Source organism: Zymoseptoria tritici, chromosome 1, assembly GCF_000219625.1.
Source record: "Zymoseptoria tritici IPO323 chromosome 1, whole genome shotgun sequence".
Lineage (NCBI taxonomy): Eukaryota > Fungi > Ascomycota > Dothideomycetes > Mycosphaerellales > Mycosphaerellaceae > Zymoseptoria > Zymoseptoria tritici.
This window is the reverse complement of record NC_018218.1, coordinates 4,158,106-4,174,785: the sequence shown is the minus strand read 5'-3', so window position 1 is coordinate 4,174,785 and position 16,680 is coordinate 4,158,106. Positions and strand designations below refer to the sequence as shown.

The 16,680-nt window shown below is 52.5% G+C and overlaps 3 protein-coding genes across 3 annotated transcripts; 1 reads left to right on the top strand and 2 right to left on the bottom strand.

Moving 5' to 3' along the window:
* Window positions 1–8,047: 8,047 nt before the first annotated feature.
* Window positions 8,048–9,709, top strand: MYCGRDRAFT_66823 (uncharacterized protein; the record flags this gene model as incomplete). Its single annotated transcript, XM_003857097.1, has 1 exon — window positions 8,048–9,709. One exon carries the CDS (start codon window positions 8,048–8,050, stop codon window positions 9,707–9,709), a length of 1,662 nt encoding a protein of 553 aa, XP_003857145.1.
* A 296-nt stretch (window positions 9,710–10,005) lies between these two features.
* On the bottom strand, window positions 10,006–13,122 carry MYCGRDRAFT_20459 (uncharacterized protein; the record flags this gene model as incomplete). Its single annotated transcript, XM_003856485.1, has 2 exons — window positions 10,006–12,852; window positions 12,904–13,122. Coding segments are annotated over 2 exons (3,066 nt in total), but the record flags the coding sequence as incomplete, so codon positions are not given.
* A 1,948-nt stretch (window positions 13,123–15,070) lies between these two features.
* On the bottom strand, window positions 15,071–16,520 carry MYCGRDRAFT_102722 (uncharacterized protein; the record flags this gene model as incomplete). Its single annotated transcript, XM_003856484.1, has 1 exon — window positions 15,071–16,520. A coding segment is annotated over one exon (1,422 nt), but the record flags the coding sequence as incomplete, so codon positions are not given.
* Window positions 16,521–16,680: the final 160 nt, after the last annotated feature.

Sequence of the window (16,680 nt, the reverse complement as noted above, 5' to 3'; positions counted from 1 at the left end):
CTTTGTACTAGGGTACCCGCGAGTAGGACACGACGGGTTAAAAGGTTAAGAAGCGGGACAGGTCGGCTGCTGCTTATATAGAGAAGGCCGTAAGTGTACCGTTCTAGCGCGTTTTAGGCTATGCTAACACTAGGGTGTAGGAGCAGGCTGCTGCCGGGACCCCGAGGGCTAAGAGAAGCCGTCTAATTGATCTAAAGGGCGCTATTATAGTCCAGTCGTTAACAGACAAGCTTAACAAGTACAAGACTGCCTTGCATCGCAATAGTAAGGCCCTAGAGAGGTTTAATTCGTATACTAGGGGTACGGGAAAGACTAATAGGGAGGCGTTAAAGGCTTTAGTAAGTACTACGGCCGCTTAGGAGCGTAGAGAGGACGCTTCGGACGAGGATAGCGATAATTAAGCCGGTTTAGTCTAGTTAGCTCTAGCAGTGTGCAGGGTATAACAGATAACGCTATTACGCAGAGTAATAGGGCCCTTTTAAGTTATAATAGCGCAGAATAGCTTAACGTGGACCAGAATAGTCCAGAATGGAAAGCCTTAACGCCTAAATGAAATCCCTAGAATTATTAAAAATGTTAAAGTCTAATGTTATAAAGCAAAAAGGATTGAAAAATTAACTAAGGGGGTTAGCGTTTTTTCTAGAATTTACCGCGCGCAGTCGGTCCTTTCTGGCCTATTCTGCGCTAGTAGGCCCGCATTGCTGCCGGGCTAATGTTAACTATTACTTCCTAGGAGTTCTCGGACTAGTCGTAGTCTTTCTACTTAATAAGGTACTCCCGATTGTTTAGTTCGTCTACACGTTCGGCCAGAATAGCCTCGACTTCGTATTTATTATCCTCTCCTGCGTCGTATCGCATTATCCTGTCCTGTTTACGACTAAACTAGTCCGGGATAGATAGTTCTAGCAGAGAAACATAGAAGGTTAGGTAGATCTTTAGTAAGTCCGGTAGATCGAGCGTATATACGACGCGGTTAATAACCGCTTTTACCTTATAAGGTCTAATGTATTTGTAATCGAGCTTCGCCGAAGGTCTTAATAACCTAATGTTGCGTGTATTAAGGTAGACTTCGTCTCTAACGTTAAAGGAGATGTCCTTCCTATGCTCGTTCGCCTACTTAGCTATTTGCTTCTTTGTTTTGGCCAGTCTAACCCGCAGTTTCTTCTAGTTGGAGATAACGCGGTCCGCAAGTTGTGCGGCGAACGGGGCTTCTCGTCCATTCTAGCGTAGTCTAGGCTAGTAGCACCGCCGAGGGTCCCGTATCGTATACGCCTAGAATAGCGTAACCCCTATTGCGGAGTGTACGCTATTATTATACGAGAATTCCGCAGTAAAGAGTAGGGAGGCCTAGTTGTCCTGTTTATAGTTGTAGTATGTGCGAAGATACTGCTCTAGCGTCTGGTTTTAGCGCTCTGTTTGCCTGTCTATTTAAGGGTAGAACGCTGTGCTTAGTTTCCGGCGTATGCTAAGGCAGAAACAGAACATGCTCTAGAATTTTAAGGTTAGGATAGGCCCTCGATCCGACGTAATCGTAGCTAGTGCGCTATAGAGTCGTACGACTTCCCTTATAAACACCTCTGCGAGCTCTGCTATAGTAATCGTCTTCTTGCATAGCGCATAATAGACTATTTTGGTGCATCTGTCCACGATTACTAGGATTAAGTCGTAAGCCTAGCCTAGAAGCATGCTAGGTAGCAGGTCCGTTATAAAGTCTAGCGTTACATCCTCCTATAGTGTAAGCGATAGTAGCTCTGCGTATAGCAATCCGTAAGGTTTGTGCCGCCGTAGCTTTGCTATGCTACACGCTTAACACGTTCGTGTGTAGTCCTTAACGTATTTCCTTATTTTGGGCTAGTAGAAACTCCTTTGTAGAAGTTCGAGCGTTCGAGAGAAGCCGAAGTGCCCTACTATAGGGTCGTCGTAGCATTCCTAAAGCAGTTAGAGTCTTATGCTTCCTTTAGGTACGTAGGCCTTGCCGTCTATGTACGCGACTCTATCCTCGTTAGTCTATCGATCTGCCTAGAAAGCAGGTTCCGCTTGGTCCTTCTCCTCGTTAATCCTGTTAAAGGTCGGATCTTTTAAGAGGGCGCGTTTTAGGCGCGTTTTTAGGTCTGGGGCGTCCTTTACTGCCCCTACGTACCTTACTAGTCTATTATAGTCCAGATGCGGTTAGAATGCTGTCTAGAGGAGCCGCAAGCTTGCAGACAACTCTTCGTCTATAGCCTACTGTCTAGAGTAGTCCTTATCCGTAAGGTTAGGCCTTCTGCTTAGTGCATCCGCCGCCCTATTAGCCTTGCCGGGTCTGTAAATAGTCCTAAAGTCGATCTGCGACAACTACTCGGCCTATCTAACCTGCCGCCTAAACAAGGTCTTAGTCGTTATAAGAGTTTGTAGGTTTGCATAATCCGTTAGCAGTTCGACCTGGTGTCGAGCCCCCTCTAGGTATTGTCTAAAGTGTTTAAAGGAGTCTACGACTGCTAATAGCTTAGCGTCTTCCGTAACGTAGTTCCGTTCTACTACGATTATCTTTCGTAAGAAGTATAATACAGGGAACTACTGCGTCTTGCCGTAGTCTTCGTATAGTTAGCTTAGGATGCCCGAGATCGCCTCGCCTAAGGCGTCGGTTTCTACCCTATAGGGCAGTTCTAGGTTAAAATAGCGTAGGATAGGAGCTTCCGAGAACCTTTTCCGCAACTCGTCGAAGGAAAGTATAGCTTGCTCGTCGAGCTTTAAGTATGCTCGTTCCTTCTTACGTTAGTTTACTGCCTTTTTCCCCTCCGTATAGCGGTTAAGTGCCGCAGCGAGGCGTAAGAAGCCCTTAATAAAGCGCCTATAGTAGTTCGCGAAGCCGATAAAGACCCTAATGTTATATATTAACTAGGGAAGTAGCTACTCCTGGACCGATCTGACCCGTTCTAGGTCGATCTCTAGCCTATTACGTGTAATAACGTACCCGAGGTAGTCGACGCGGTCCTTGTAGAAATCGCACTTAGACAGGTTAGCGTACAACTTGTGTTTCCAGAGGCGCTCTAGCACCTCCCGGACGTGGCCCTCGTGCTCCTCTACCGTTTTAGAGTATATAAGGATGTCGTCGAGGTAAACGACGCAGAACACGTTAATTAGCCCTACTAACACGCTATTAATAAAGTTTTAGAACACCGCGGGGGCATTACAGAGCCTAAAGGGCATTACGGTGTATTCGAAATGGCCGTATCTAGTCCGGAAGGCTGTCTTCTACTCGTCGCCTTCCCAGATACGGACACGGTAGTACGCGTAGCGGAGGTCTATCTTCGTAAAGTACCTAGCGCTAGCTAGCTAGTCTATTAACTCGGAAATTAAGGGAAGACCCCCCCTGTTCTTTACCGTGACCGCATTTAGGCCGCGGTAGTCGACATAGAGGCGGAGTGTGTTGTCCTTTTTCCTCGCGAAGAGGATTAGCGCACCCGCCGAGGATGTCGAGCAGCAAATAAAGCCACTCTTTAGATGTTTAGGGAGCTGCTTGCGTATCGTATCTATCTCTGCCTCCGACAGAGCGTATATAGGGCTAAATAGGACCCTTGCTCCCTTAACAAGGTCGATCCTAAGATTATACGGTCTATGCGGTGCTAACTTGCTAGCCAACTCCTCCGAAAAGACGTCGGAGAAGTTAGAGTACGCTGTTAGGACGCTATTCTAGTCTAGTTCGAGTCTATCCTCGACCTCTTAGATCGACATAACGTAAAGAGCTGCCTTAACTTTACCGAGACACTCCCGGTAGAACCTGTCCGGGGATACTACCGCTATTGCTTAACGCTTTCGAGGTTTCTGCCTCTAGAAGACCTCCTTTAAAGCGAAGTTAATACCCGGATTGTACTTCTCGAGCTAGGGCATGCCGAGCACGACTTCAAAACTGTGGATACGTCCTACCTTAAACGTGTCTACGCACCCCTGCGCCTTGCTAGAGGTGTCTACAGCCTTGTAGGAGTTTCTCGTTTCTCTAAAGACCTATAGGCTCTAGCTATTTAGAGTTAGGTACTTTGTCTAGGTAGATAGCTCGGAAACCGTCTACCCTATTTCCTTTGCTAGCATAGAATCGCAGAAGTTGTCCTGGGCGCCGCTATTAATTAGGCCCCGGACCTTTCTAGACTCCCCTAGGCTGTTTAGCGTTAACTCGACGCTAATTAGGCGCCCTTGCTAGGCGCGGCGCTTTCCTAGCTTAGCCGAGCGCCGCTAATCCTTATTGTAGAGGACTTAGCCTACCTAAGTAACAGCGTCTATTTAGGGGGCGTCTCTTTCCCTAAATCCTTCTACAGGTGCTAGTTAGTGCAGTCGCGGCGGATATGCCCGACCTGTTAGCATCTATAGTACGTAGCCTTAAAGGGGGCCTTCGGGTTCTGTTCGCTATCGCTAGTCCTTGCCTTCTTGCTGTCCGGAGCAGTAGAGCCGTCGCTAGGGCGCTTCTTCGCCTACTTAGCGGACCTTTTAGCAGCCTGCCTCTTACGAGCCTCCTGTTTAGAGCCCTCGTTAGTACAGTAGGCCTTTTTAGCCCTTTCCTCGGCGTCTACTAGGTTTAGTAGGGCGGTAGGGTAGTTCGAGAGGCGGTTGCAAAGGGTCTATAGAAGGGCGCTATAGAACCTAAGGATCTTCTTGCTATCGTCCCTTTTATCGAGCTCCTTCTAGAGTATCTTTAGCTCCTCGAGGAGTTCTTCCGGCGTGCGGTTACCTAGGGTAACCTTTTTCAGCTTCTCGTAGGCCTTCTCGCGCTATTCGGTCTCTGTGCCTATTAAGTTAAGCATAACCTCCTTTATTATAGACTAGGTTAGCTTAGACTAGTCGTTAAGGCCGTCGACGTAGCGTTCCTAGTAGTCTTGCTAGAGCTTTCCTATATAGTCGGTAGTAAAGTCGACCTTGCAGTCTTCGCGTTCAGCAAATCCTTCGTATCGTCTAAAGGCTCTTTTAAGGGCTCGGACCTAGTCGTCGTAGCTTGCACGCGACTTGCCCTCGAAGACTAGTAGCTCCTTTAACTTAGGGAGGTTATCCCTCGTTTTAGTATGCTAGTTAGGTTCGGAGAAAAGGTAGCGGAGGGTAGCCGTCCTTAGGTTCCCTTCTAGCATAGGATAGTCTAGTTCGGTACGGAGTTCCTTAATCTTCTACTAAAGGGTTAAGAACTCGAAGGTAGCGCGGGCGACTTCGTTGTCGTGCTCCCGGGTAGCCCTTTCTTCTGCGGTCTCTCCCGAGCTAGGCTAGTTAAGAAGGTTAACGTCCTATAGTTAACTAGCAGGCGTAGCCGATAGCTCCGTAGAGGAAGCGCTCGCCTACTATCGGGCGGAGGTATTAGGAAGGGAGTCGTCCTAACGACAGGTAACCTTTAGAGCTATGTCGGTAGTTTTTAGTATAGTTGTACGGTTGTTTTTAATCGAATTAAATGTTAAAAGCACCTCGAGAGGGAATGTAGGCTTGCACCGAAAACAAATAGTTGTAGAATGTAACAAGTCGATTCGATAAGGAAGGGAATAGACAAGAGCGTCCCCCGAGGCTATATACCCGCCCTTCGTATTACCAAATGCGTCCCTCCGCCTAGACCAGGTACCGGTCGTAGTCTAACGTCTGCTCGGGGGCTATCGTACGCCCGTAAGGTTCGTCCCTCTACAGGATGTCCTAGTCTGGGCTAGATAAGATAGCACCGGTAATCTGTAGTGCTAGGATGGTCCAGGTTGGGACAGGTGGGGGGCGTCATCGTGAGGGTGTCCTCACACGTATAATTAGTCGTAAGTCCCTCGACGCGAACGAGTTGTTATACTATAAGAGAGCGCGGTTCTTAAGCCTTAATAACGCCTCTAATAATACGGATATCTCCTTATTAGACTAGCGACTAAGCCGTAGAAGGTTACTACTATATTCGACCTACCTCTTCTACTTCTTCCGCGGCTTCTTCTTACCCTTACTCTTACTAGATCTAGGTACTACTACTACCTTATCTTCCTCGTTATTAGTCTCGTTCTTCGCCTTACGCTTACGACCGGAGGCTAGCTCCTTGCCCTTCTTCTTCTACGGTATTAGCTCGGCTAGTATTACAAATAGTATATATATAAGGACTAGATTACTATACGTATATAACGCGCTCGGCAACGCGATATTGCTACGGACTCGGAAGGTTTATAACTATTCCCTTTATAGTATCGCACTTTATAGTATCGTACGGACTAAAGACATAGCTATTCTTGTACTATAGTATATAAGAATAGTAAAACTACTAGGACAGCTATTTACTAACCTTATATAGATATAGAGTAGCGAGATTAAGTATGCACGAATTAACTAGTTAATTTATAGCGACGGTAAGGTAAACAGTTGTAAGAATAGCTATTATCTCGCGTTTTCACCAGATAACTGATTCTTAAGCAGGAGGTAAACGCACCCTAATTCTTGCGAAGCGAAGCTGGATGTTCTAGAGATGTGGCTTTCCTAGCGCACGGTCTGTTCCTGAACAGCTCGGCCTTGAACTCGAGGATTGGCCAGTTCTTCTTGGACAATGACGAGGTAATTCAGAAGTCAAGTCAGATATTCGCTGGTCGGAACACGAGAAGGATCGGATACCCAGCTTTCCGACGTCGTCCCGGACGAGGTCGTCATGAAGGTCTAGATCGCACAGGGCCCTGGTGGTAGGCAAATGCTACCCGCCCTACCAGTTTCAAGTTCTTGGGCTTGGAGTGCTCACGGAGAGCGGTTACCGGACATGGTCGGTCCGCCATTCGATATCGTCTGGCGGCGGGATCTTGGATCTTCCTTGTCAAAGAGCGTCACGAGCGTGGTACCGTACACCGCACTTGCTCAATGCCAACTCGAATACGAGGTCTCTGGGATACAATGGGACGCTCCGCACACGCCATTTCTCTTTCGACACCCCGCCTGACCGACACATCAATATACACATCTTCTGTGCTCGTCACCTCTCCATGATCCCAGCCAGCAAATTCCTTGTCGCAAGGACACAATCGAATCGAGGCCTGACAGCCCGGTCGGTCCCGTACAGAGGCCTAGGGACCACCGGATATACGAAAAGCCGCATGCTGTATACAAGGCAGTCGAGGAACCCACATTTCTGATTTTATACTCCAACTACGACTTCTTCCACTAAGCATCCGTCAAGTTGCTCGTCGGACACTGGACTGAAACATGAAGATCTCCATCGCTGCCTTCGTTGGCCTTCTCGCCCTTGTGGCTCCCCTTGTCACGGTTAGTTCGGTAGTGCCATCAATGTTGACACTCATTCGATCGCAACTCACCAAATCGCTAACGACCGTTGTCTCCAAATATAGGCATTGAAGGAGTGCCAATGTAAGCACGTCACGGATTGCTGGAAGTGTTGCTACGACCGTGATGGCCAGAACGCCACAGACTGGTAAGACTCTACCGCTTGACGAAGCACTGCTTCACCTTGGTTCATGCTGACGTTCAACGCGACAACAGCTCCGACCTCGATCACGCTGGCATTGGGCAATGCGTCTGCGCTCCACTCCCTCCACGTACGTAGCATCTGCGCTCCATCACTTCTGTGACGAGCGTGGTTGCCATCGTTGTCCAACTTCCACCAACTCCTGACGAGCCTGAGACGAACACCCATTGGGCGGCGACCGAGCAGGAGATGGAGGGACGCGCAGGAGATGAGTCACGATCAAGCGATGAATCGATTCGTAACACGCCGGTCACGGTAGCAGGGCACGCCAGTTTTCATTCATCGAGCAGGACATTGAACTTTCGTGACCATGCCTACATACTTCTGTAATCAAGTGCCTGCAAAATCTTCCCAGCGATGTCCCTCACGTCGACCGCGACCTCTTTCCTGTATGCCCTGCACAGAACGTCTTCGACAGCATGGGTTAAGACTTGACGACCCAGCAGACCTCACGAAAAATCAACTTGACCGTGCAATGTTGTTCTTCGGGGAAATATGAAGAGGATTGCGGGGAGGCGCTGACACATGGATGGAAGGATGCCATCCTTGCTGACTGTCTTGTCCTCTTCTCAACCGGTTCACTGTTACCACATGGTCAACTCGCCTTCAACAATGCCAGGAGACTTCGTCGCAAGCACTCAAGAAAAGTACCGCGGTACAGGCGGTGCCATTGCCGTTGTGAAAGATGGCCATGTCCTCACTGAGAGCACTTGGGGTTTCGCTGATATGGACCTGCGGATCCCAATGACAGCCACTACACACCTTCCCATCTGTTCGATCAGTAAACAAATGATCTGTCTGGTGCTCGAAAGCATCGTTCGTGATCCGCCCACGATCGTCAAGCAGAGAGGTGGAGGCGACATTCGAGACCAACTGGATGCTGAGCTGAAGAATATGCTGCCGCAACTCATGGATCATCCGGACGGGAAGCTCACCATTGCGGACCTATACAACATGCAATCTGGAATTCGAGACTATTGGGCGATGACTACACTCTGGGGAGCTCGACCAGATGATCCATTCCGGCTGACGATTGACGCTCCCAAGACGCTCGAACGGACCCGCTCATTTCATTTTCCGCCAGGCACATCGTTCTCGTACTCGAACGTCAACTTTCACGTCCTCGCCCGGATCATAGAGAGGGTTACAGGGCAGTCACTAGGCCAGCTCCTGAGTGAGAGAGTCTTCATCCCAGCGGGCATGTCAACCACTTCCCTCTGTCCCAACACAGCCGGCCACCCTCTTCCCTGTCTAGGCTACGAAGGCGACGAGAAGCACGGCTACACACCCGCTCACAACCGTATCGAATGGTCCGGCGACGCGGGTATCGTGGCTACATTGCAAGACATGATCGCCTACGAAAAGTACCTCCAAGCCAGCTGGACCGACCCGAGCAGCACCTATCAAACTATTGCCCGACCACAAACATATCGCGACGGCTCTTCAGCGACCTACGGCCACGGCCTTGTCCACACGAAAATCGGCGAGCATTCCATTGTCGGCCACGGCGGTGCCCTTCGCGGCTTCCGACTCCACCGCATGCACTGCCCTGCCGAGAAGACCTCGGTCGTCGTCCTCTTCAATCACGAAGCCGACGCTGGCGGCGCAGCCGAAGAGATTCTCAAAGCATTGCTCAACCACTCCCCTCCTCTGCCAGCCAGCATCACTCCCTCCCCCAAATGGACAGGTGCATACCTCAATCCGCAGAACAACCTCCTCCTCACCGTCGTCCCTTCGCCTGGCAAGCCCTCCACGCTCTCAGTCACGTACGCTGTCGCTCCGGCAGAAGTCACCCTCGCGTCACCGACCACCGCCGAGTCAGCCGGCATGCTCGCGTCCATCGCTCCCTCAAGCTCCTCCGACGTATCCCCACAACAAAACTTATCCATCACCCGCCTCCGTGAAAACACCATTTTCCAAGCCCGCCGCTTACCCGAACCATCTGTCCCGCCTCCCTCGAGCATAGATCTAGCGGGAGAATACCACTGCGCAGAAGTACAGAGCAGCCTCCGCATCACATCCGCGAGCAAACACTCCGGTCTGATGTACGGTGCTTTCTCCGGCTTCATGGGTAACGGGCCCGTGGCGTTGATGAAATACGTGGCTGGGGAAGTATGGACGCTCGCCTGTCCGAGAGGGCTAGATGCGCCTGCGCCGGGAGATTGGACGTGTGTCTTTCAACGAGGAGACGATGGGACAGTGGATGAGGTCACGATCGGGTGCTGGCTGGCTAGAAATCTCAAGTTTGAAAGAGTGGAGAAGGGGACAGAGTAGACTGCTTGTTTCGTGTTGTACATACAGAGGTGATGCCATCTCGGCTGACTATGGTACAATCAAGGCTCTCTCTCATGGAGCCGGAGCGGATTCGTGTGCCGCCCATGCATTCGCGTCCCGTCCCATGCCACGCCATCTGCTGGCAATGCTAATGCAAAAAGGGGTGTGTCGTCGTGGTAATCATTTCTCATCGTGTCCCATGCATGTGGAGATCGCTTGATCTCAAAAGCGCGGTATCATGTCAATCCTTCTCATCCTTCTTCAGCATCACGACTCTTCTGGGCCTCGCCCTCCATCCTCACCACCCTGAACCTCGCCTCACCCTCCATCCTCGGAACCTTGCCCTCCCCACAGAACAGCTCCACCTTGAACTTCAATCCCGCCTTGCCGGGCCGTCCAGGCTGCCACACCTCCACCTCATCCCCGGTGTGCAGTCGTCCGTAAAGCAACTGTCCCTCGTCGCCTTTCTTCAAGTGAACCCCATTGATATGCAGTCCTGCACTCGCGTGGGTGCTAATCCCGCAGTACAGACCCGGCATGTCGGAGAAGTCGGCGTCCTCGTCCAAGTCTTGAATACCCGGCGCGTGAAAGAAGATCCAAAACGCTAGCTTGGGAACGCGAGTCTCGGCCTTGTTGGGATAGATGACAGTGTTGTTGGGTGCGCGACCCCAGCTGGTGCGTTGGCCGTCCAGTGCGATTGTCTCGTGCGCGAAGGAGCCGGGCATGGAGATAAGGCGCCCATAGCGGGCTGGTGGGACGTAGTCGGCGGAGTCTGAGAACGGCGACCGCGCGCTGTCAATTCGCTCATCGTCGTCCTGTTGACTGTCAGGCATCGAAAACTGGCCATCGTTCGCGAAATGCTGCACTTGGCGACTATCGGGGACGATCATTTGGCCGGTGGTGTAGTCGAAGCCACTAGCTTTCGAAGCGTATTCCAGCGTGTGCGTGCTTGGGTCGTCAGCCTTCCAGTAGAACGATGGTGGCGTCTGAAGGTTGATTTGGCGGCTGAAAGGCACTTGAGAGGCCGGCTTCGGAGTCTGCGAGTGCTTGACCGGCAGTGGCGTCGGTTGCGAAGGATCTTCTTCATCGAGGTCATTGGCACTCGCGGGTGTCTTTGGAGAGGTCACGTCTGCTTCGCTGCCATTGTTGACGCGAAATGCACCGGATGAGGTCGATCCCATGTTCATGTCACGCACCATGCTCTCCGCTCCGAAGAGGCTTGGAGAACCCTCAAATTCTTGAGAGTGGTGGATGGACTCGTCGTGAATACCGTCTTCATGTGTCACACTCTGTGGAGATGCTGTCTGATGCTCCGAGCTGGGCAAGCTTGCACCAGTCAACGCGCCATCGTTCTGCGGTTTCGTCAACGCCGCGAAATTCGTCTGACTGATTTCGCCGAACAACTTCTGAGACCTCGGCGCAACGTCCGGTGGATGGTCCAAGTCGTGTTCAGCCTCCTCAAGAATGATAGGAACGTGTCCGTACTTCTCATCGCTCGACTCGAGGTCTTGCTCATCTCGATAGTCTCCCATGTGACTGGATTTGAAGCGTTTGGACTGTCGTGGGTCGAGAAAGTTGATGTCAGACTCGTTAAGGCTGACCTCACTGTACTGACTGTTCAACTTGTTCAGATCTTCTTCCTGACTGGCACCCAATTCTGCTTGAGAGTTCACTTCAGCAATCGCGCCCAAGCCGGTCGGTTGATGGGAGAAGGGCAGCGGTTGTCGTGGCGCACTCCAAGTGAACTTCCGCGGAAGCCCAAACCACTCGTGTTGAAGGCAGTACTGTGCGGATGGACGAGCGGCGGGATCAGTGTTAAGCATCTGCACCAACAAGGCAACAGCGGCGTCCGTGACCCCTTGCCTTACCAAATCTGCGGCGTCCAAGGGTGTCATCATTATCTTGTCGAACATGCCGCGACCGGTCTTATCGGCCACGCCTTCGAACGGAGGTTTGTGACAGAGTGAGTACCACAACACAGCCCCAAAAGACCAGATGTCGACTGCTTGGCTGTAACTGTGAAAGTTCTTGGTGGGAGGAGTGTCCTTGCGTCGCTTGGTGCCTTTACCGGCGACGTGTGCATCGTAGTGAGGGAAAACCTCCGGCGCGCAGTACAGCAAGGTTCCGCAGAACGTCTTCAAGAATGTGTCGTTGTCCTTGACCACCTTCGAAAGTCCAAAGTCGGAAAGTTTGATCTGAAAATTGTCGTGTTCCAGGGTTGCAATGAGGATATTGTCCGGCTTGATATCGCGATGGGTGATGTTTTTGGTGTGAAGGTAGCTCAGCGCATCGAAGACTTGCGATGCCATCTGCTTGGCCACTGACTCCGAGAGGGCGCCATGCTCCGCTAGGTGCTGCTGCAAGTCGCCACAAGGAACAAATTCCATGACGATGTACAAATGGTTCAGCACGTCGACGTGCTCGACGTACTGGACAATGCTAGGGTGATCGATCGACTGCATGATGAGCATCTCGTTCTCCAGCTTCCGGTCCAGAATCCCGTTCTTGATAAACTTGCGCTTCTCCAGCTCTTTGGCGGCAAACAATTGCCCGTCATTCTTGGTCGCAATCTGATAGACACTTGCAAATGCACCCTTGCCGATCATTCCCACCACGTTGTATTTGGCGCCGCCACTCCAGTGCATTCCGTACTGGTTTTGTATCATCGGAGCCTTGACAGAATGACTCTGATGTGCGTCGGTGAATGGTGCAAAGGCGTTGCCCTTGCCATTTCGGAATCTGCGTTCGGCATCGAGTTGTCTGGCCATGTATTCCCGAAATCTGGCCTCGTACTGTGGGAAGAACCCATCGCGAGAAGGGAAACGCACGATGAATTTCAGGCTCTCCTCCTCGTTGTAAGTCAACAGCGCAATGATGGAGCTTTGATTAAGCATTCGCCGCTTCTCGTGTTTCTGGCTCCTGCCTTTCAACAAGGTGTCATCGACCATCGTACCGTTGGTGGACATGTCCTTTAGCATGAGGACCCCTGCTTCGTTCATGTAGATTGAGAAGTGAATGTTGCTGACACGTTTGTGAGTTTCGCCATTGACGGCGATGTCACAATGCTCCATGCTGCGTCCAAAGACGAACCCGTGCTGTGGCTGAATCGTCCTGGAAGAGAATCGGAGAGCCAAATCCAGACACTGTTTGTTCTCACCCTCATGCTTGAGTATGAATGTGTCCTGCTCTTCCACCATGCTCAGGGAGAGATCCGAGTCGTATTTGGGCAGGCTGGCGTTTTGAAGGATGTGCTGAGGTGCTCGACGTGCGGTCTCTGCCACAAGCTTGATAGCTGCAGTCGATGAAGGGTGCAATATGCACATCACGTCCGCGACATCCTCCCCGGACAAGCCCGAGTTGTTTCTGCCCATTCTCCGCGGGTCCACGACCTCTTGCGTGCATTGTTGCGACGATCTCTCCATCTTGCGTTCTGCTTTGAGCGTTGTCGGATGTGCGGGGTGACGCTCTGCAGAGTCTTCTGGCTAGGCAACCGTCGGGCAGAAATCGTTGACACGCGGTATGTCAACTCCGCTCGCTCTCGACGTCTGAATGGCCCTATCTTGATGGTGTAGGTCGTGCAGCGAGAGCACTGAGACCAGTTCGTTGGCGGCCTTGAGGGATTGGAAGGTCGTCCACGCAACTTCACGTACCGGCCGAAGCAGCTTCCCGCAGTGCCGGGGATGGCGTGCTTCGGTGGGTAGTGGTATTCAAGCTATGAATCCATGCAGTTCGTGAGGTGTCGCGGTGGATGTTGATTCGGTGCGGACTACGTGCGAGATTGGTATGGTGCGAGGTCGAGCGGATCGGTGGACGGCGGGATCGTGGAGGTGACGAGGAGCGAAGAGATAATCTTGAGCGAGGCGACGGCGGTGGTCGGCTTTTATAGTGGTGTAGTCGAGGCGGACCTAGAGGAAAGAGAAGGTTTGTCAATTCAGGCTGCCATTGGGCAAGAACGCAAGTGCAGATGCAGGAACGACGTGGCAGGCGCGATGACAATGGCTCGCAAGTTTGGTGTTGTAGACGTGCAAAAGTGCGAATCGAGTGTCGAGTCTCGAGAAGGCAACCACGCGAGCTGATGACTCTGAAGTTCCGTTTGTCTCTGGACGGATCGAAGTTCCCGTCGCGCGTTTCTGTAACCAGGGTACAAACTCTAAATCTTCAAACCAGTGGCCGAGGGGCGGAGAAAACGTCCGTAGCGTGGTTGTCATTCACTTCAACTGTTTCAGGTCGCGTGAGGTTCGTGCACGGGATATGGTACGAAACATCTGCTTCGGTGATTCGTATCTACACAGCCTGTCTACTGATCTCCATTTTCTCATCATCCTGTCCTCGCAGCCTACTCGTCCAACTTGACGTAATTTGCCGGGAAGAGACCCGCCTGACCATTGAACTCACCAGACCACCAGTTCTCGTCGGGGAATTCCTATCGCTCGTTAGCATTTCATTCACATCCAAGTCTGACTCTTTTTGACTCACAATGTTGATAATCTTAGCTCCGTCGGGGAAGCTCAGCTCATTCGGCTCTGCAGCCTCATAGTCGTACTCCGCGGTGGCAGTAGGCAGAGATCCACCAGCTGGCTGAGGTGGCCCTGGCGGAGGTGCGGCGTCTCGTGGGTCCTCCGCTTCCTGGCTGCGGAAACCACCAGTGTCCGCGTCGTCCGCACCGCCCTCGACCAATTCAACATAGTTGCTCGGGAACAGGCCCTTCTCGCCCTTGCTGTTCTCACCGATCCACCAGTCATCGTCGACCATTTCGATGTTGATGATGCGCTCTCCCTCTGTTAGTTCGATCTCGTTCTCCTCGTCCTTTGTGTAGTCGTACTGAGCAATGGCACTCTTGCCGCCAGAGTTGCCCTGGCCGCGAGGATCCTCAGCGGAACCAAAGGTGGCGGCTGCGGCTTCCTGAGAGGCCAAGCGAGAGTCGTCCTGCGCTGACACTTGTGGTTCGGCTTCGGGCTCTTGGTGATCATCGGCGACTTGCGCGAGAGAGGTCGGCACCGCGCGTGGTGGGAGCTGCTCGGCTGGCTCGATGGGCTGGGCACTGCGGCCTACAGGCATGGCGATTCGGACTGGGGAGCCCTGTGGTTGGTAGGATTCTGGCTCCTCATCCTCGTCCTCGTCATCAGGTACGCCGCGTGGCGGAGGTGGCGGCAAATCTTGGTGTTCCTCCTTTGGCACTCCTGAGGGTGCTCGTTGTGGCAGACCGGGCATGGGAACTCCACGCGCGCTGACGTTTGGCTTGCTGGAAGTGTCAAGTGCTGGAGGTTCGGGTGCTCCAGCGAAGCGGTCTCTGATAGAGCCAACGCCGCCAGTGGTTGGCTCAGCTTCCTCTCTATCGTCTTGTCCGGTGCGTTGTTCGCTGATACCACTACCGCCAGTGCGGGAAGGAATTTGTACTCCCCACTTCTTGCCCTCATACCCGGACTGCCACGCACCGCTCGTCTGAGCGCCGATTGGCGATGCAGGGGTGTCCCCGGTCATCGAAGGTCGCTGGGTGTCCGCCGCGCCGCTGTCACCTCGCGCACGAGCCTTCTTCTCCGCCCATATCTGTGCTGGCGTCTTGCCACCTTCATCTGCGAAAGTCTTGCTGGCTGTGCCGACAGGTGCAGCAGTCGCCAGAGACTTGGCTTGAAAGCCGCCGGGTGCTGGTGCTTTGGTGCCGGCGAAGTTGCTCGTGGAAGATCCGAATTTGTTCGCAACCTTGGGTTTGGGCAATTCGGCGAGACGTCCGCCTTGCTGAAAAGCTGCAGATCGGTCGGCGAGTGATTGCGGTCTTTCCTCGCCACTGCCTGATGGCTGTGATCGCACTGGTTCCGGTGCGGGCGCTGGACCTCCTTGAGCTTTTCGACGGATTTCACTGATGTCCACCTTACCAATCGGCTCGTATGCTCCCTTTACCGCGGTCGGCCGATCGTCCTGGGCTGTCTTTGCCTGTGCTCTGAGCGCAGCAATGTCAACTTTTCCTATTGGCTGATATCCACCACTGACCACGTCGGCTGAATTGTTGTTCGGGCGTGGAGGCGGCTGGTACTGAGAAGGTTGTCGCTGGTTCTGTAGTTCTGCCATGTTGACTTTTGTTGGCTGGTATGCAGGCGCAACTTTCTCGAGCTGCGATCTTGACACTTGCGGCGCATCCTGTCCCCAACCGTCGTCGTCAACGGCAGCGGAAGATGCGGGTGCTCGAGTACGTGAACCGAGAGCCTGAAAGCCACTCGATGCACCAAAGCTCTTCGTGGGTAGGACTGGCTTAGATGCTACAGGCGGAGCCGGTCCAGCTGAGGGCGCCGATCCACCTCCGCTGTACTTGGACCCGGAGGAATCCTGCACCTTCTTCACAATAAGCTCAGGTGTGAGATCACGATCCGAGCGTGCAGTGACCTGCACATGATACCCGTGCAGCAGCTTCGAGACGGCGTTCAAGTGGCTCGTAAAGTATCCCTTGGTCCTCTCCGGCACACCCTCGCCGCACCAGGCAATGAGCACGCTCTTTGGCAGTGTCGTGTTGGGATCCTTCACTTTCACGAATGCGAACTGTATGCGCCCATCGGAGAAGTCTTCGATCAGGTCCGCCAATTCACCCTCACCCGTTGTCTGAACTGAAAGTACGCTCTCTTTCGATGCATCGGCTTGGAAGGCATTGGCGAGTGGTGCCTTGACGGAAAACAAGGCCCAGATACCGTAGGTGGGAGAAGAAGCTGCTGGACCGGAGGGCGAGGCATTGACGATTTTCTGATAGCTGTTGGTTATGGCCGGTCCGTTCTGGGACAGATTTAGAGAGGCCATGTCGGTGGTCGTGGTGGGGAGGTAGGTTCGACAGAGGGGAGTGCAACGTGGAGGCAAGGTGGAAGACGCTTGTCACCTCAGCAGCACTCTTTTGAATGGAAGAAAATACCACCACAATGCAGAATTTGGAGGCGCAAGTTGGGTGAATGATGAGATGTTTCAAAGCTCGACAGCGACCTGCTTTGAAC